General features: G+C 43.3%; 1 protein-coding gene across 1 annotated transcript; it reads left to right on the top strand.

Moving 5' to 3' along the window:
- Positions 1-13,273: 13,273 nt before the first annotated feature.
- LOC146630073 (zinc finger MYM-type protein 1-like) lies at positions 13,274-14,978 on the top strand. Its single transcript, XM_085355579.1, has one exon. It carries the CDS (start codon positions 13,302-13,304, stop codon positions 14,913-14,915), a length of 1,614 nt encoding a protein of 537 aa, XP_085211705.1. The 5' UTR covers positions 13,274-13,301; the 3' UTR covers positions 14,916-14,978.
- Positions 14,979-20,475: the final 5,497 nt, after the last annotated feature.

The following is a 20,475-nucleotide window of genomic DNA, read 5'->3' as shown; positions in this document are numbered from 1 at the left end:
GACCCCCACATCTCCTGGTCTTCCTGCCAGATCCTGGATTGGGGTCCCCAGTGTCCACGCCTTTGTCTTCTCTCTCGGACCCAAAAGAACTCAAAGTCAGGAGAGGCCTCACCCCCGGAGCCCATTGATCTGGATAAGATCCCTCCAGCTTACCACGACCTATCTGAGGTCTTCAGTAAGAGGCGAGCCTCTACTCTACCTCCTCCTCGCTCCTACGACATGGCCATCGAGCTCCTCCCGGGAGCGGTCCTCCTCGTGGTCGCCTGTTCTCTCTGTCACCCGCAGAGAATAAGGCCACGGAGGAGTACGTTGCTAAGGCTCTCCAACAGGGCTTTATTCACCCTTCTACCTCTCCTGCTGCTGCTGGATTCTTCTTTGTCAAGAAGAAAGATGGCGGGATGCATAGATTATCGGGGCTTGAATAAAGTCACTGTCAAGAACCGCCATCCTCTTCCTCTGCTATCCACCACACTCAATTCCCTCTCCCAGGCCTGCATCTTCACCAAACTAGATCTACGCAGCGCCTACAATTTGGTGCGCATTAGGGAAGGGGATGAATGGAAGACGGCCTTCATCACCCCTAACGGGCACTGGGAGTACCTGGTGATGCCCTTCGGCCTCTGTAACAGCCCTGCTGTCTTCCAACATCTGATCAACGATGTCTTGCGGGATATGCTAGGCCGATGGGTGTTTGCTTATCTAGACGACATCTTGATCTACTCCCGCACTGAAGTGGACCATATTCGCCATGTGAGGGCCGTGCTGAGCAGGCTGCTTGAGTACCAGCTGTTCTGCAAACTGGAGAAGTGTGCTTTCCATCAGCGGTCCACCACCTTCCTAGGCTTCACCATCTCCTCCGATGGCCTGACCATGGACCCGCAAAAGGTCCAAGCTGTGACCCAGTGGCCTCAGCCCTCCAGCCTTAAGCAGCTACAGAGCTTCCTGGCCTTTGCCAATTTCTATCTGCGCTTTATCCGTAACTTCAGCACCGTTGTCGCCCCACTGACATCCCTCACTAAACCAGCTAACCTGCCTAAGCACTTCTGCCTCTCCCCAGGTGCAAAACAGGTATTCCAAGACCTTATCCACCGATTCACTACGGCCCCCGTCCTGCTCCACCCTGATCCTGCCAGAGATTTTGTGGTGGAGGTGGATGCCTCCGATGTTGGCGCTGGCGCCGTGCTTTCTCAACACGGCCCGGATGGAAAACTTCACCCATGCTGCTATTTCTCAAGTAAATTTTCTCCCACGCAGCAACGGCACGGTGTCGGAGACCGAGAACTCCTGGCCATCAAGTGGGCCTTAGAAGAGTGGCGGCATTGGCTCCTGGGAGCGAAAGAACCTTTTCTGATCTGGACTGATCATCAGAACCTGATCCATATTCGTTCTGCCAAGCAGCTCAACCCAAGGCAGGCCCGTTGGGCCTTATTCTTTGAGCCTTACAATTTCCACCTCGCCTACCGCCCTGGTTCCAAGAACGCTAAGGCGGACGCTCTCTCCAGACAGTTCGCCCAGGATGGCCTCACGTCAGACCCTGGACCTATCCTACCTTCTCATTGCTTCGCTGCCCCCCTTCGGTGGCCCTTGGAGGACTCTATCCGGGATGCCCTGACCGCCGAACCACCTCCGCCTGACACCCCTGCTGGGAGGCTCTATGTACCATCCCGGTGCCGTCGGGAGGCCTTGCTCTGGGCTCACTCATCCCCGCTCTCTGGTCACCCGGGGCCTGACAGGACCCTCCAACTCCTCTGTCGTGCCTTCTGGTGGCCCTCCATGACTCGGGACGTCCGTGAATTCGTTTCTGCCTGTGACACCTGTGCTCGGGCCAAGTCCTCCACTCAGCCTCCCGCTGGCGACCTTCGCCCTCTCCCTGTGCCAGGACGTCCCTGGTCCCATGTCGGCTTTGACTTTGTTACCGGCCTCCCATCCGTGGACGGTCTTGACACCATCCTCTCCCGGTCTCCCTTCCGCCAAACGGACAGCCGAGCTCCTCTTGGACCATGTCGTCCGGCTTCACGGGTTCCCCAAGGACATAGTCTCCGACAGGGGGCCCCAGTTCACCGCCAGGTTCTGGAAAGCCTTTTGCCACCTGATTGGAGCATCTCCCAGCCTCTCGTCCGGCTATCACCCTCAGACCAATGGGCAGGTTGAACGGACCAATCAACAGTTGGGGCGCTTCTTGAGGTGCTTCATCTCCGCCCAACCGTCGCCTTGGCCTCGTTACCTGTTGTGGGCTGAGCTGTCTCATAACCTTCACGTCTCTTCTGCCACCGGTCTCTCGCCCTTTGAAGGGCCCGTGATCAGCTGATCACAGGGCCGGGTTTAAAAGAGATGCCACCCACCTGTTCGCCGCTCAGACATCGTTCTCTTCGTGTCAGGAGCTCCGAAACTTTGCCGATGTCAGTCTCCGCCTGATTCAGCAACTGTGAGTGTTTTTCCCTTCGATCCTTTTTCTCATCCCGGCTCCACTCGCTCTCCGTCTGTAACGCCAGTTCCGAAGCCACGCTTCGTGCACTGATCATTACTGGAATAACTGCGTGTCTGTTCCAACCCACCGCTAGCCTTCACCGCGTTTGGGTCTAACCAGCACGCCACACGGGCACGCCGAATTACTGTGTGTAATTCGCCCGATTGTGACACCTTTTATGGATTTTCATTATGTGAGAAAAGCACTTATCATACAGGAACTGTATATGTGTGCAAAACAAAGTGGAGTTAGACCATGAACCCAGTTGATAGTGTTATTCTAGAATATGTATTGTCATAGGGTCTTTACCTCACAATATAAAGCATTGTGATTTGTTGCAATCTAAATAAAATTGAATTGAACTGAATATTTATTATGATGCCATTTTCTGCTTTGATGAAACAGGAGGCTTCACATCAAACTCGCTCTGACAGCTGCTGTTGATGTTGGAGCTGTCGATGCAAACTGGTGAAATGTTATTTCATTTTTAACTAAATTCAGCGCCCGATGGCTACTTTGACACTGTGTCAATAAGTCCAACACTGAATCAAAATTTACATTTCCACACTCCCATTTCAGTTCAAATCATTTTTTCATTTTATATGGCACCAGTTCAGAACAACAGTTCAGTCCTTTATATTGTGAGATAGGGCCTAAAATATTCAGTGTAGAACTCCAACGATCAGACGATTTAACAGGAAGACCTCCGGCAGAACCGAGCTTAGGGAGGGGCAGCCATCTGATGCTACCAGTTGGAGGGTGAGGGAAAACAGAAGGGATGAAGGAGGGCGTGTAAGATCACAAACAACACACAGGACCGCATACGCAAACACACACCATAACTAAGGAAGGTTGTCGGCATAGTGCTCTTCTTCTTATAAAAATAACACCGACCAATCAGAGTTTGGCAAGATGAGAGCACGTCAAACATACAGATGACCATTCAGCCTGAAAACAATAACCGTGTTTTGTGACATCCGGGTTTTTTTCTGGTTGTTGTCAGTAAAATTTAATTAGTCTTGCCAACAGCTGCTTTTAGATTATTCTTCTGTTCCTCCTGTTGTAAGCCTGCTGTAGACAATCATGTGCAGAATGCCTAAAAGAAAAATCAATTTGAGCGAATCTTCGTGCTGCTTACCATATTTCAGTGTCACCTCATTCTGGTCACCTCACATTTATGCATGCAGACCTGACTGTAAAAAGAGACAAGTGGACATTAAGCTGAGAGCATGAACGTGACTGAGATGCACAACGACTGCTTTGCCTCCAGAGGTAGAATTACGGTCCATTGTCTTGGAGGCCACTTGACCTTCCTTGTTGTGTTTGCAGTAGCGAGGGACAAGGTGAAATCCAATATGAGCTTGATAAACCACGCTGCCACCTGTGCTGAGCTTCACTGTGGGTTTCTGAGAGCAGCTGCGTGTGAGATAAAGAAAGATGTGTGCTGGTAAAGAGAGCTCAATGCCTGCTGTGGGGAAAAAGAAAATCTCCTAGATTTTGGTATCCATACACACATCAATTTCCTTAACTGCCTAATCTGATATGCATGTCTTGGGCATTGGAAAGACCCTGGAGCATCTACAGGCTCACTGCAGACATTTAAAGCCCACACAGAGCCATAACCAAGAGGTTCAGACCTCAAACTTTTTGCTGTAAGCAGAATTTTCTGCAGCCAAGATTAAAATATATTATATTATCAGGTTCTGTATCTTTTTAAATATATCTCATCTTTCCATAACCAACTGGAAAACAGTCAACCAGCCATTGGGAAACAGCCAATGGAAAGATGTAAAGTGCCAGAGACATTTTCATCTAGAATTATTTGCTTAGTTGCAGCTTCTATAGACTGTATATGAAAGTGCATTAATTGTGCATTATTCCCAGTTGCCAGCAGGGGGCAACTCCTTCGGTTGTAAGAAAAGCATCAAATTGTATCACAGGTTATAAAGAGACGATCCTTCTGCTCACATGATCTATGCTTTCCTGATGGGTAACACACGACCGGCAAATAAGGCACAAGTAGCCTGTAATTACCTGTAATTTTGTTTACCAAGTCAGGTTTTTGCAGGAAACAATAAAATAATTACATTAAATTAAATTACATAATTTCAAATACTGGGTTATTTCATGATAAATATCTGGAAAAACAAACAAAATTTCACCATCTTACATCTTTTGTACCCTATACTTTCCTGCAAATTGTACATAAGTAGAGGATACTTGCACCTTAGTCACTCCGTAACATGACCCATGCCCCAGAAAGTACAGGGTACTTACAGTGTACTTGTTTCATTGTTTCCTGCAAAAACCTGACTTGTTGCCTGCAAATTGCATGTAAGTACAGGGTACTTGTGCCTTATTCGCGGTTATAAAGTGTTACTGTAAAAATATTTTGTTTTGGTAAGTGGTTGAAAATAGGAACCTTGTTATCATTTAATTGTTTAACTATTACTTAATTACTTTTTTTTAGGACAAAAGGCTGGGAGCCTTCAAAAAAAATATAATACCCAACACTTGGTTGTCCCAGCATCTCTGCATCGATGTGTAGCATGCATTTCTCCTGTTCTTTGATGCCTTTAGTTAGCCCAGAACTTTGACAGATCAAGAAAAGGGTAACAAAATGTGATGCACTTATATACAAAGCAAGATTGCAGGTGGTACTTCAGGCTTTTCTCCCCATTGCTAGTCTTTGGGCTAAACTAAGCTAACAGCTTCATATTTGCTGTGCACAATCACCAAAATGTATTTCTTGTGGACTTCCGGTGCACATTTATCTCAATACTGCAAAACAAAAAGAGTAATGTTAAAATCTGATTAAATCAGCAAGACCTACACATTTGTTAGCAAGTCTTCTGTACAGTGCTGTCGTTCTATGAGCCTCTGCAACAAAAGACAGATCTCTGGCACGATCCCCAGACGTGCCATCGGCTTTACTGGCAGCGGAGTGTAATGTGTTTTGACTCCCTGCATTTACTCATAACTCAGTGTCATTCGTTACTGAACAGCTTAAAATGCAAGTAGGCAGGGACAAGATGAGGCATCTCTTGAAATACTGAGAAGTTGGCAGTTTTAGTCTGAAAACAGAGAAACTTAATTTCGAAAGACAAAAACCTCAGCACCTTGTGAATTAAATGTCCGGGTTATTTATCAGGAAATCGGGCACATCCTCAGCCAAGCCTTTGTCCTATAGGGGACATTAATCAGGTTTTCTGTTCCAGAGTGCAAAGTTGTACATTGTCAAGTGTTAGACAGGATCATAATGTCTACAACAGCCCGTATTAGTATATGATAAATTTCTGCCAAATAAAGGAGTGTTGCTGCAGTCACTTTGCGAGGTAGCTTTACCATTCAGCGGTGGTTGGCAACTGAATTTTCAACTAGAAAGAAATCATTTTCTTAGCTTATTAGCTTAATTACAATTTTTACCGCCACTGCCACAAGAGAAGAACAGAGCAAAAACACCTCAGATCACACAGACAAGCACAAAGGACATTAAAAAATTTCATTAAGGAAATAACTGCCTGCAGTGTGACAATATTGTTGCGTGCACCATTCCCACCGCCTCGAAACAACCTGTAGTGATGCAAGCTCGTATTTAACGCACATGATCACGAGGCAGAGTCAACAAGGAAAAGTCTCACAAACAGTCAGAAACCATAACGAAACATCAGAAGAAGATAACAGCAGGAGCATCGTTTCTGCTGTTACCCTTTTATGCAGCGTCACTGAAACATTTCTGGGCCTCAAGTCTGAACCACTGATGTCAATAGTGGAGGAGCTACTGTAAGACAATCACTGATGATTCATGATGCAGCCTACAGATTGTTTGTGCCATCAGTATTTGCTTGTTATGATTACCCAAACTTTTGATTTGAAAGAAGTCCAGTTCTTATTCTGTCCAAATGTAGCCTCGATCACCACACCAGTACCACCAGCAGCAGTATCAGTGGAAAATTCAGTTCATTTCAATTCACTTTACTTCACTTCAGTTCATTCATTTTATTCAATTCATTGTATCGGGTGCAAAATCACAACAACAGTCACCTCAAGATACTATACTGCAAAGCAAATGTCCTGAAATGATAAAAAGAAAAAAGCGAGGCAACAGTGGGATGGAAAAACTCCCATTTACCAGGAAGAAAGCTCCAGCAGAGCCAGGCTCAGGGGGGAGCATCTATCTGCTGACCGGTTGGGGGTGAGAGGAGGAAGACAGGACAAAAGACACACTATGGAAGACAGTCAGAGATTAGTAATAACTAATGATGGGAGGGTTCTGGGTCACCTGATCCGGCCCTAACTATAAACTTAACCAAAAAGTATATTTTCAAGCCTAATCTTAAAAGCAGAGCAGGTTTCTGAATCCAAACAACGAGCTTGTTGTACAGACGAGGCCCCTGAAAGCTGAAGGCTCTGCCTCCCATCTACTTTTAAATACTTTAGGATTTACAAGTAAGACCATTGTCTGAGAATGAAGAGCTCTGTTGGGGTGATATGGTACTACAAGGTCATTAGGATAAGATGGGGCCTGATTATTCAAAACCTTGTATGTGAGGATCAGGATTTTAAATTTGATATGGGTTTAGCAACAAAGAGAAGACAGTGCGGGAGAAATATGCTCTCTCTTTCTAATCCCAGTCGGTACTCTCACTGCAGCTTTTAAAAACAACCTGCAAGAAATGAATTACAAACAAAGTGCAAGAGTTCTTGCCATTGCTTTTGCTTATACTTAGCATTAAAATAAAGGAGATGTGCATTTATTATGTAAAAGGCATCTTTGACATCGAAAGCATCTCAGGACAATCATAAATCTTCACATCATACACTGCTCACAAATCAATTTTCAATGCAACATTTTTGATAGCATAAAGTAATCCCTGAGCTTTTTACTCTCATTTGTCTACGTCTGTCTGCTGATGGCCAGTATCTATCTGACTTGGACAGTAATGGAGCAGTTTGAAAGGATTTCTACAGAAATCATCTCAGATGTGAAAAATCAAGTGATCTGCTCATTAGAAATGGCACAAAGAGTGACAGATGGTTTGATCTTTTCTCTCCTAACTGTGACCTTTACCACCAGCTTCCAATCTCCTCAAAGAAATTAGCCCTTTGTAGTGTGTTTTATTGCTTGTTGGTTACTGATTAACATCAGTAAACAATCCGACAGGCAAGATGGTCTTCTTACACATATTTTAGGGAATCAAAGGGGAGTGAATCAGTAAAGCCAGAGTGCTGGTGCCAAAAAAGTAATTGCTGGGATTAGACCTGTTATAAATTAGCTGTTGACCTATAATCTGTCAAAAATGGGTCAAATAAACCTCTCATGTAGGATATCAGGTTATTTTGAGCCAGAAAGGGCATCCCCGTGACAAGGTAGAAGCTGTTATTGGTTTTTGGCAAAGTGACAGTTATATTTAGTTTATTTAGCCATTCAAAAAGTATCACTTACGTTAAAAATGTGTTTTTCAAGAGAGACTGAGGCAAGATGACAGCAGAGATTGAAAAAAATACATTACAGTTCAATAAAGACATTTTAAGTACCAAAAAAATGCAGTAACAGGGAGTCACAAAGATAAGTGCAGAATATGCCATTTCTTTATTCTATACATAACCCATTCATAAATTAGTAAATTCTTTTTACTAGTATAAGCAAAAATAATAGCCATTAAAAAATATATAAAAACATCGGGAATCACTTTTTGGCACAACATCGTTTTAACCCGTCGCTGTCTTTGGTGCTGATCTTCCAATCTGCGACTCTGCGCTCACTTCCACCCTTCTTTGTCACTCACCTTCTCACTGTTGCGCGCAAAAACACGCAGCTTGATTCCCACGTCTCCCTCTCTCTCGCTGTGTCTCGCTGTCTCTGCCACGCACGCGCACACACGCCCCCTTTAAAATACTCAAAGGCCCCCAGTTTTTTTTTTTTTTCCTTCTTTGTGGTTTCCACCTGTATCTTTCAGCGAAAACACTGGCGCGGACAAACACAAGCAAAACCACATTACAACTATATATATATATATATATACATATATATTCCAACTTTATTGTATTAAAGCAAGAGACTCTGAGATGGAACATCTGTTCGTTAACATGTGGAGAAAAAACAAGGCTCTGCTTTCCTCCCGATCACACATGAATCACAGGAAAGCGGTGCCCGGCTTTAGAAGCTGTCAGTCTCATTGAAGGGTTTTCATTTCTTTTGCTTGAGAAAAAATCAACCACGAGCCCGCCGATGTTGTATGTGCGTACGCTCAGACATGGCCTGAGCAAACTGTGAAACCCCCACGGCTTTAAAAATCTGCACGGGGGACCCACCGAACAGTCGCACCAGGCAGGTTCGAGTCTCTGCTGCGCTCTCTTGTGCGACAAGGTTAAACTGGCTCCCAGTTTTTTGTTTTGGTTTGTTTTTTTGTAGTTTTTTTTTCTGCGCCTCAGTTGAGGAATTCCCCGAGTTTGGAGAGACGAGTCCCGCAGGGAGACGGCAGATTAAACCCAAGAGTCGTCGGGGGGGGGGTTCGCTGCTTTGCCTGGAATTCATCAGAGGACATCATTGTGAAGAGGCTCGTGGCGGGGTCGTGCGGGAATTGGAAGTGGAAATGGTGTGAGCACACACGGGGGGGGGGTTATCAGGAGCTGCTCCGTCATGTCTTGTAGTCCGTCTTTACTCCTGTTAAAGGTTTCGGATATTTCCCGGTGCGGCGGCACTGATCACAGCCTTTAACCTCTCCAGTTTTCAGGGCGCAGCGCGTTAGTCTGCACTGATGGAAGCGTTACTGCTCTCCTGCTCAACTTGGACACGATCTGGGGGCCCTTCATCAGTGTTGATCTCTCCGTTTCGGTGATCACAGGAGCGGGGGAAAATAAGACTGGGCAAGAGAGAAGAGATGAAAGACGAGTGGGTTTCCTGAGGCGCACCGTCGAATCCGGTTTTGATGCGCGCAGGTGTCCATTTCATCAGTAAATTTCCTCTCCCTCTTGCAGTGATTAAACTATCGTATACATTTTTTCTTGTTTTTCGGTGGCAACCAGAAAACACAAACCGGATAAGAAGACATTCAGCTGGAGTGCTTTGAACACAGGAATGCTCCTGGACGGATATTTGATTTGGGTTTGAGGGCAATCGCTCGGAGTTACAGGGAGCAAAGAGGAGGGGGGAAAGAATTTGGAAAGTAGAGCTTTGATTTACGGATTACTGGGCTTTTTCTTCTCCTGAACAACTGTAGACACGCTCTTTGATGTCTGAAAAGGTAAGAGAAAGCCACATGTGTTCTCCCTATTAACTGTTGCTTTTATTCTGTGTTATCAGAAGAATTATCACGACAAAAAAAATGACCGGAATGCAATCAGATGTGGCAGATAAAAGAAAACTGATCTCAACGTGAAGACGAAAGGATTGCGTCTTTGCACAGATACCTTAATCTATCACTGATTTCATTCAATGTGAGGCTTTCAGCTTCAGATTTGTTTGTTGAGAAATGAAAAAAGGGGGAGAAAGAACTTTAAAGTAAACATGATAATCATCGAAAAATCCTGACAGTTTGTGTCCAAACACACAGAAACAGCACAGATTATTACGATTACGTTCACTGTGATAGCAGTTAATGATTTAACGAGGTTATTAACTATGCGGTGCGCACGGTGTTTAAAATATATGGTCCATGTCATGTGACTGCTTATCGGAATAAATTAAAGACGCTCCACCATGACGATGGTCGGTCTAAAGCGCAGTGGATAATAGATAATGAATTTCTATTTTCTGCACATGGCTCCGGGTCAACAGGTCCGGGTGAGCCCCACCGCCCTCTCTGTCTCTCTGAGCACGTGAACTTCTGTAAAGAAAGTCAAATTAAAAGAAAGAAAACCAAAGAGAGTGCTTCATCTGCATCAGCGTTACAGTGTCAAAAGTGTTTGCAAGCACAATGATCCTTTTCCTTAATTGACTTATATGGAGAAGGATTGTCAAACAGGCAACAGGGGGCACTCTTTCAACTGCTTTCAAGCATCCTGTTGCCTTTTTAACTAGATGAGGTTTGCTGCTGCATGTCAGACATGATATCATGAAGAAGATTCACTGCAGTCTTTTTTTTTTTCAAAAAATAGAAGAAAAAGAAAAAAGAAACAAAAAGTAAAAATGCTTGAGGAGGCTGAGAATTAAAACCAAAGGATGGTATTTCATTTCATCACCAATACTGAGAAGAAGGGAAATTGATGCAACTGACGTGACTTCCTGTCTCCCATGGGGGAACTTTTCATTTATACTTTTTATTTTTTCATTTTTTTTCAATTATTTGTTTATTTATTTGCCTAAACTCGCGATCTTCCTTCCCTTTGACGTGGTTGGCCGTGGTTTTGCGGCCTGTAAGGCAGAGGATTAGGCTTGTGACAACAAAGCTTTTTAGTGCAATCCTCCAGAGAAATGTGCGACTGGTGGGAGAAGCATTAATGCTTTCATCTTACCACTTCTGTGATGGCCTCCGAGCACAAGCGTTCAGATTTCCAACTGTCTCAGCTGAGCTGCTTGGCAGTAACTGCACTGTATCCTGTGTATTGACCAGTTGTGAATTTGTTGAATCATGTTTGAGCTAAAGGACCGCTGACGCAGATTAAAACACCTACTGGTTTGGACAAGAACTCAAAAATATGATATTTCATTTATTCATATACAGGCTCTTTCTTGGTGCAGTATATCAGTCTGTTCATTGGGCATTTTGAGGATAGGCTGTATCAGTCATCAGCTCTAATTAAATGATAGTCACGATTCAGTGGGCATTACCTATTTATCTTAACCTTCTTGGCCAGTGGACAGAATAAAACCAGTGTCCTTGCATTTGCTTTGTTGGCACAGACACTGTTAGGCTCCTTTATTTCTAAAAGATGTTGAATGTTTTGTGTGGAGTTTGGAATGTGGACCCAAATGCAGATAATGAAGCATACAGAAGTGCCGTCCTAATGGTGAAGTAACACAAAACCAGTGGCGTCGTTAGGCCTATTTTAGGGGTGCTGAAGCCTCCCTAAAATATTCTTAAGCCCCCCTAAATAATTTGGTGGGGGTTTTTTTTAGTTTTTTTTTTTTTTTTAACTTATTCGATTTTTTTTTTACAGAACTTGCAGACAAATTCAATATAAAGATGCAGGAATATGAGTTTAAAGAAATAATAATATAAACCTGTCGCTATTCACACAAATATGATCATAACTCGGTTGGTCCCTTTCGCTTTACATTGTTAAGGTAGCGTCAGTGCTTCGTTATCCAATCCCTTCCAGTTGTTCACAGGGGACATCCACATGACTGAAAATCCAGTCCTCGTTTTCACTGCTACTTTACACTCCGCTCGTATACACCTGCGGACACACTAGCGTACATGTGGCAAACGGCAAGAAATCATGGATATACGCAAGTTTTTCAAGAAAGTAAGTCTTCATCACTGGCTGGTAGTAACAATTAGTTAGCTCCAGCTAACAGCAGAGAGTCCCATGTAAATAATGAACCAGGTGCTCCCCATTTTGTAAATAAAAACCTGGCTAGCGCACTAAGTTAAATTGTTAGCATAATGTTAATTTCTGTCACTCGTTTTAGCTCTGAAAAATCCAGCTGAGCTCATTCAGGTATGGTTATCATCAGTGGAAATAATAATAATCACTCCATCCCCATTAACCTGTAGGAGTCAGGGCAGAGGAGCACAGAGAGGCAGAGGGGAGAGACGTCTGCTGGAGAGGTGAGTCAAAGGATGGAGTCATTTGTGATGCAGACAGTCTGATTAGAATTTTATGGGACTCAATATGGATATGAAATATGAAACATTTCAGTCACGGTACAACATATAAGACCTGTTTAACTTGAGCTTTTATTTAGGAGAGTCAAGGTTAGAAAGTGGAGAGAGCAAAGAGAGAGAGATATATATAAGTCAAATTAGCCTGACTCACATATTTTTGAGGGTTCTATTTTAATATTACTTCAATTCAAGTAATTTAGTAATATTTTTCAGGGCTTTAAATTGCAACCATTTTAGTCACATGCGTGCTCAAAATATAATGTTTGTAACTTCAAAATATTTGGGAGCAACAAATTACTGTGGAGCGGGAGCAGAAGTCATGATATTAGCAATTTACATTACAATTCAGTATGTTTTAATGTATCTTGAAGGGTGAGGCAGAAGGAGTGGCTGAGGGAGAAAAAGGTCAACAGGCAAGTTCAAGTCAGAGAGAGCAAGGAGAGACAGAGGAGCTGCAGCAAATAGATCGAGAGGCAGAGGAAGATCAAGTTATTACAGAGAGAGGAGAGCAAACAGGCCAAGAGAGGGAAAATGATGAAGCAGCTGCAGCAACTCATTCTACTACAGGGTTTGATTTAGGTGACAAAGACACAGGGCCCAGACAGGTGAAGCTGAAGAGCTATCCAGCTGATACTTTTGGTACACAGAAGCGAGCATTTAACCACAGCTGGTTTGAAAAGCACAACTGGTTAGAATATTCAGTCAACCAGAATGCAGCTTTCTGCTTCCCATGTAGAGTGTTTGGCAAAAACATCAAACATGATAGTTTGGTCAGTAACGGTTGCAAGAACTGGAAGAAAGCTTTAGTCATCTTTGGCAAGCATGAGATGGCACAAACACATAAGGACAGTGTTGTTACATGGAAAAGCTACCAGGGAACTAGCAAACAGGGAAACGTTGCACAGATGATAGCAACTGCAAATGTGAGTGAGATAGTCGAAAGAAGAGAGTATCTCAGACGAATTGTTGCAGTCACCTCTATGTTAGGGAGACAGGGACTCCCTTTTCGTGGCCATGATGAAGGTGAAGACAGCCCAAACAGAGGGAATTTTCTTGCATGCATGGAGCTTTTGAAGGAGTTTGATCCTTTTCTTCAAAAACATAATCCCCCATCAAATGCACAGTATATCTCACCAACATCCCAGAATGACATGATTGACTGTTGTGCCCAGGAAGTTACTAGTGTCATTGTATCTGAAATGACAAAGTCTAAAGTCTATTCCATCATGGTGGATGAGGCAAGGGATAAAAAGGCAGAGCAGTTAGCTGTTTGTGTCAGGTACGTGTCAGAGGGGGCAGTGAAGGAGCGTTTCCTTGCACTTGCAGAGATAAAATCATTTGATGCCCAGTCCATTGCAAATGAGATTCAGCAGCAGATCCAAAACTATGGTCTTGCAGAGCTTAAGTGTGTAGCACAAACATATGATGGTGCAGCCGTTATGAGTGGCTCCACTGGAGGTGTACAAGCACATTTTAGAAGGCTCCATCCTGAGGCTATCTATGTGCATTGTTATGCTCATCAACTCAACCTGGTTTTGTGCAATACTTGCAAGGCTGTCCCAGAGGCTGTGGAGCTTTTCAGCTTGTTGGAGTGTGTGTATTCTTTCTTCAGCACCTCCCTAGTCAATCATCATAAGTTCATGGAGACTCAGGCAAAGCTTGGATTGACAAAAACTGAGCTTGTGCAACTTTCAAACACTCTCTGGGCATGTCAGTTGCGATCAATCAGTGCAGTTCTTGAGACATTGCCTGCCATTTTGGAGTGCCTATCTGCAATTGGATCCCCCATAGCTGTTGGTCTCAGAGCAAAGCTCTACAAGTTCTCAGCAGTCTATGCACTACTGATGTTTCAGTCGATTCTGTCTGTAACCGAAGGACTCCACAAATTCCTGCAGAAAGAGACTTTAGACCTGGCAGAAGCTTTTATCTGCAAACAAGCTGTGTGTGACACACTTAAGGGCAAACACTCAGATGCATTTGCTACAGAGCTGTATGAGAAAACCAAGGCCCTGTGTAACACCCACAGTATCCCTGAACCAGGTGCCAAGACAAGGCACAAACAGAGGAAAATGGAGGATTTTGTCCTGGAGGCAACTGTGGGTTCACGCACTGAATTGAACAACTCAGACACATTGAAAAGAGAGTTACTTTTCCCTTGTGTGGATCGGATGGTTGGCGAGCTTGATCAAAGATTTTGCAGTGTAGATGCAGGGCTGCTAAAAGGCGTCCAGGCATGCAGTCCTAAATCTGAGAACTTCTTGAGTGAACCACACTTGAATGAACTTGCAAAGCACTACAGACTTGACCTGAAAAAAGAGGAGGTTCTGGTGGCCAGAAACTTTCTTACCCGGAAAACAGAGGCTGGATGTCCACCCAAAAATATGTTGTCTGTGTACAACCTCCTTGATTCAGACATGTTTCCCTCTCTGAAGGCAACCATCCAAGTTGCCCTAACAGTGCCTGTCAGCAGCTGCTCGTGCGAACGGTCCTTTAGTGCACTGCGTCGGCTGCACTCCTGGCTGCGTCAAACAATGGGTCAGAAAAGACTTCACAGTCTTGCAGTCATGTCTATTGAAAAAGACACGCTTCAGCATCTGAGTCACAACAGAGTGATTGACCGATTTGCCACTCTTAAAAACAGACGTCATTCTTTGATGCTTCCACCCACCAAGTAACTGGTGATTGCAGCCAGAAAAATGTACTTTTTTATTTTCAGTTTTTTTCTTGTTATTGATGCAGCAAACACATTTCCTCTGTTTTTTTGTTGTACTGTATTATAAAGCAGACTGAAATAAAACAATAGATCTATTGGTGGCCTAGGATGTTTAATCTGTCCAAAAAAGTAGGAAAACAATTTCTCAGTCTTTGTTTTCTGTTTGTGAAATTTTGTGCTCATTCACTACGTTCGTTCATGTCGTGTGCATCTCTTGGGGGCTAAGCCCCCCCTGTCCTTAAAACCTAGTGACGCCCCTGCACAAAACTCTGAGAAATAAACAAAAAAAACACAAGAAGCCTGGGAATGAACAAAGGACAAAAGGAAAATAGAAGTTACACACAGGTGAAGAGAATCAGAGTAAAGGAAGGAAGTAAAACTAATGCAAGACCTGAAAAAATGATAAAGTTCAGGTGCCATCCGTCCATCCATACCACTCGTCCAATTCACAGAAATCCCAGTGGCCATAGAACAAAAGGTAACCCCAGACAGGCACCAGGGTTACCAAAGACACAGACCACTATTCACATTTACTGCCAATTTACAATCACCAATTAAATGCACATGCTTGTCTTTGGGCTGTGGAGGGAAGTTGGAGTACCCAAAGACAAAACATTCAGGACCAGAGACAACATGCAAACTTTACACAGAAAAGCTGCAGCAAGCTGACAGGGTCCAACCAAAAATGACAAAAGCTACACGCAAGACAAGGTTTATTTGATGCAACCGTGAGGGTAGAAGCGGATGTTACAAGGTAGAGCTAACGCAGGCTGGAAAACACTGGGGTCATTATGACTTGAGGCGACTTTTGTTGTGATTTGGCGCTATATAAATAAAATTGAATTGAATTGTAATATTAAAAACTAAACAGAAAACAAGCTAAATATCACCAGAAACAAACAACAAGAAAGAATAAAAAACAAGAACAAAACAAACAGAAATCCCAAACTCAGCAGAACAAGGAGGACCTGCACCAGGATGATTGTATGCCGATGATCAGATACTTTTTCCACGCATAGCTTACCCTTACTTATTGTACTACTACACTGGTTTTGCGTTTAGGTAAATCCCACACAAATAGTGTTACTTCTTTGGCTTTTTAACATCATAAAACATACAAGTTGGTCCGAGTACTGTTTCATGTTTGTCCAATGCTCCTCTGCCAATATAATTCACCTCTCCTTGAGTACACAAAGCAGCGGCTGGTTTTCAACCTGAGCAAAACACAGATCATATATCCCCCTTTCTTCTTCTGCGAATGAGAAAAACCAGGCCAGTGATTGCAGAGAGCGGTGTGGCCCAATCAGTGTCTACATGTTTTTGTGGAAATTGTTCAGCCGTCTACAGCATACTCAATTTAAAATCACATTTACTGTTTGTTCTGAGGGGATGATGACTAACAGCAGCGGGTACCAATGCCAACGTGCGGCAAGTGAAGTTTCAGCCCTCTAATGTGAGGTCAAAATGTAATAGAGAGGAAATGGAATGAGGCCAAAAGTTGACACTGAACCCAAACCCGTGTTACAGTTTAAAGGCTGAATACCTTAAAGGACTCTGCACTGGGGACACTGGGGTTAACAAGAATGTGTTCATCCAAATCCATTTTTCTTTTTCTATTTCATAGTGTGTGTGCTTTTGTGCATACAAACCTGCCAAAGTGCGTTGTAGAAGGTCCAATTTTAAATTTCACTTGCAGTGAACTGAAATTTTCAGGCTTTTCTTTTCAATTTTTGCACGTGTGAACAATGGAAACTAGATCGCATCTGAATTTCAATATCTTTGACTCCTGTGTGTCATGTCTGTGCTTGTTTTCCAAGTATTTGTTACAGTGCAGTAAAAATGAATTACCATACCATTTCAGACACATGTTCTGGAAATCACAAGCGTCTGTATTTAAGAATAAAGAGGCTTGGTTTATAAACATGAACAAACCCTCATTTCAGTGCTCCACATGGGACATACGTGGTTTTAATGTCTGAATGGCATGGCTGCTGAGGGATACGCAAAGCACTCAGAACAGTTTAACACATTTTTGGGGACAATACTACTCACTGATATTTCCAATAACTTAGACTAAGTATTGTGCCACTCACTAAAAATGGCTTTTTTGTTGCCATGAGACAAGTGAGTCACTGGTTGTCATATATTGTTGACGTTTTGCATATTGCTTAGCTACATATTACAAAAAGGTGCTTTTTTAAGCTTTTAGTTTGTTTTTTTCTCAAACACTGTTTAACTATAAGGGAAACAGATTAAACATTTTAGAGGGGTAAAACAAATATGATGGCCATTCAGACACAGCAACTGGGCTGCAGCAGGAACAACACGACCTCTCACATACTGTTAGTCATGGAGGACTAACAGTATGTTTAATGCACAGAGAGACTCGCGGGTTACAATATCACTTTTTAAATATAGAGTGGAAACACATGAGGGAACCATATCAAACAGATTCAGACGTTCACATCCTCAATACGATCAGTGAATCCAGTGAATCAGTTTGGTCACACACTCACTGGCAATGATGGTGATGTTGAGAATGTCAGAACCATTAGCTAGGCCTAGTTAATAGCTCCAGTTGTGTATTTGACCCACAGTGCAGAGCTTGGTATTACCTCTGAGTAAAGGAGACGGGGGCTGCTTTGGACTCGTGTTGAAGGGCTGTGTTATAGCAGTGGTTAGTTCTGTGTCTCGGTTTACTTTGTTTTGGGGCTTTTTGGCATTTGTAGAACAACCGTGTTCATGAACGTCGTCTTCTTGAGCTGGTCCATTTTTATGTAAAAAGAAGCACAAGAAGATTCAATTTAATTTAATTCAATTTGTATATTTTTTTCCATATTACAACAGCAGTTGCCTTCAGGTGATTTATACTGTAAAGACCCTTCAGTAATTGAAGGAAATCCCCAGGAATCAAACCACCTATTTTGAGCCTTTGGTGAGAGTGGGAAAGAAAAACTTCCTTTTAAAAGGAAGAAACCTGCAGCAGCCATGACCGGTTGGGGGTGAGTGGAGGAAGATAGGATGGAAGACACATTGTGGAAGAAGAAGAACTGATTTACTGTTAATGTCATTAGTCACAAAGCAACTGGCTGTAAAAGGCAGGGGGAAGAAAAGAACACGGGCAAAATACTCTCTTTATTAATGTTTTATAATACAAATGTGTAGGCTCAGGATAACTCTATAGCCTCGTGATGAGGGTACATACCACGAGGGCACAAATGCCATCAAGAGCGTGCCCAGTTCAATTTTGGTCTGGCCAGCACTTTATTGCATGTCACTCCCCTGATCTTTCGGTCATATCACCTGTCTGTCCCTGTAGCTACTGTCTTAAAAAAGGGCAATGCAAAAGTAACCGTTTGAGAAAATATTTAAAACCCAACATACCTACAATAACCTAGACTGAATGCAAATGCACTTTTAATTAAAAAAAACATTCATTTAACTGTTCTTCCTTAATGATTGGTTTTAAATCATACAGACAACTTAAATGTTTAAATATAGTACAAAATGCTGTATTCAAAGTGAAAAGGCAGCACAATATTTCATCTTCTATATCATCCATGCAGGATGTATATACATAGAATTCAGATATCAACGTCCAGCAGTTGTTCTTACCAAAGTAATACACTACATTGGATAAGCATGCCATTATCCTGCTGTGGTGTACGGGATGGAAATGCATTAAATAAATTCTTGAGAGAAGAGAGAAGCCCCCCTCTCTTCATACCACTGTCAGTCCTCTGTGAAATGCTGTCATACCTTTCCTGAACTGTGTCCGAACATATCAGATTCCTTTTTTTTTTTTACAGGAGAATGCTCCTAGCACACTGGGGGACTGAAGGAGATGGATATCTCCTTGGCTCTCCCGGCTCAAGAAGTCCACATTACCATTTAATGATGTTTAAATCTGCTCACTTGGAAGGTCAAGTGAGGTGCTGATCCTCATTGTGGTGGTCACAACAGCTGTTTTGAATTCAAGCTGCAGTGTGTGTGCAGGGTGTTATCTTAGACTGTGAAAGTCTTTCTTCAATTATACATTAGCTTGCAGAACTCTTCTGGCCTAAAGACTTCCAGGAGTTGCACCATTAAGGTACAACACATACTGCAGTAAAACACACAGTAACAGTTAACTGTCAGGTGCAGACACCCTCTGGCTTTTTTTTAAAGGTAGGGAAGAAATGAAAGAGTGACATCACCTTTATAGCACCTGTATAGGGTTTGGTAAATGCACCAAACCCTATACATTTTAGCACTTTCTCTGCACCTTTTCTGTGAAACATCAGTCTCTCCTTGCCAGCAAGCTTTGACCCCCCCAATCATCCCCACCCCTTTGCCAAATACTGTTTACTTCTTTGCTGCGTTAAATAATTTAGCAGTTTTTGTGACAGACACATTTTCGATCTGAGCACCAACTGTTTGGCTTGTTTGGATCCTGTTTGCCTCGAGGTGTATCGAACACTGATTGTCAGACCTTATTAAAGGCTGTCACATGCTACCTGTTGCTTTAACTGTCAAGCTCCTGAGCTGGAAACACACAAACACACCTGGCTTCCCCAAAAAATGTGTCTACATTATAGTTCATATCTCTAAAAAAAACGTGTTTAAATTACTTTGCAGCACTTGTTTTTGATAGTTCATGTTTTTGGTCTGTGGAAAATAAAACCCACTTTCTTTTTCTGCCTTCTTGGCTCGCAGCAAAATTTAGAATTCATTTCAAAATGTTATTACATGCAAGTACTTGCATAGCCCCTGCTTGTGCATCAGTATTTCTTAAGACTGTCTCTTTAGCAGCCATCTTCTTCCATAACATACATATAAACAAGGCATGCTAACTATTATGATTACTAATAATTATATATATATATAAAAAACACCCAGCACGCCCCTGCGGGCGGTTTATCCTTCAAGCTCGGGTCCTCTACCAGAGGCCTGGGAGCTTGAGGGTCCTGCGCAGTATCTTAGCAGTTCCCAGGACTGCGCTCTTCTGGACAGAGATCTCCGATGTTATTCCCGGGATCTGCTGGAGCCACTCGCCTAGCTTGGGAGTCACCGCACCTAGTGCTCCGATTACCACGGGGACCACCGTTACCTTCACCCTCCACATCCTCTCGAGCTCTTCTCTGAGCCCTTGGTATTTCTCCAGCTTCTCGTGTTCCTTCTTCCTGATATTGCTGTCATTCGGAACCGCTACATCGATCACTACGGCCGTCTTCTTCTGTTTGTCTACCACCACTATGTCCGGTTGGTTAGCCACCACCATTTTGTCCGTCTGTATCTGGAAGTCCCACAGGATCTTAGCTCGGTCATTCTCCACCACCCTTGGGGGCATCTCCCATTTTGACCTCGGGACTTCCAGGTTATACTCGGCACAGATGTTCCTGTACACTATGCCGGCCACTTGGTTATGGCGTTCCATGTATGCCTTGCCTGCTAGCATCTTGCACCCTGCTGTTATGTGCTGGATTGTCTCTGGGGCATCTTTACACAGCCTGCACCTGGGGTCTTGCCTGGTGTGATAGACC

This window comes from Diplotaxodon limnothrissa, linkage group LG6, assembly GCF_057381915.1.
Source record: "Diplotaxodon limnothrissa isolate DT_005_m linkage group LG6, D_limnothrissa_male_GT1.1, whole genome shotgun sequence".
Lineage (NCBI taxonomy): Eukaryota > Metazoa > Chordata > Actinopteri > Cichliformes > Cichlidae > Diplotaxodon > Diplotaxodon limnothrissa.
This window is presented reverse-complemented; position numbering and strand designations above follow the sequence as displayed.

What these genes read in the sequence shown, in the direction of transcription:
- LOC146630073 (XM_085355579.1), top strand. Translation starts at nt 13,302, where the DNA reads ATGGAGCTTTTGAAGGAGTTTGATCCTTTTCTTCAAAAACATAATCCC.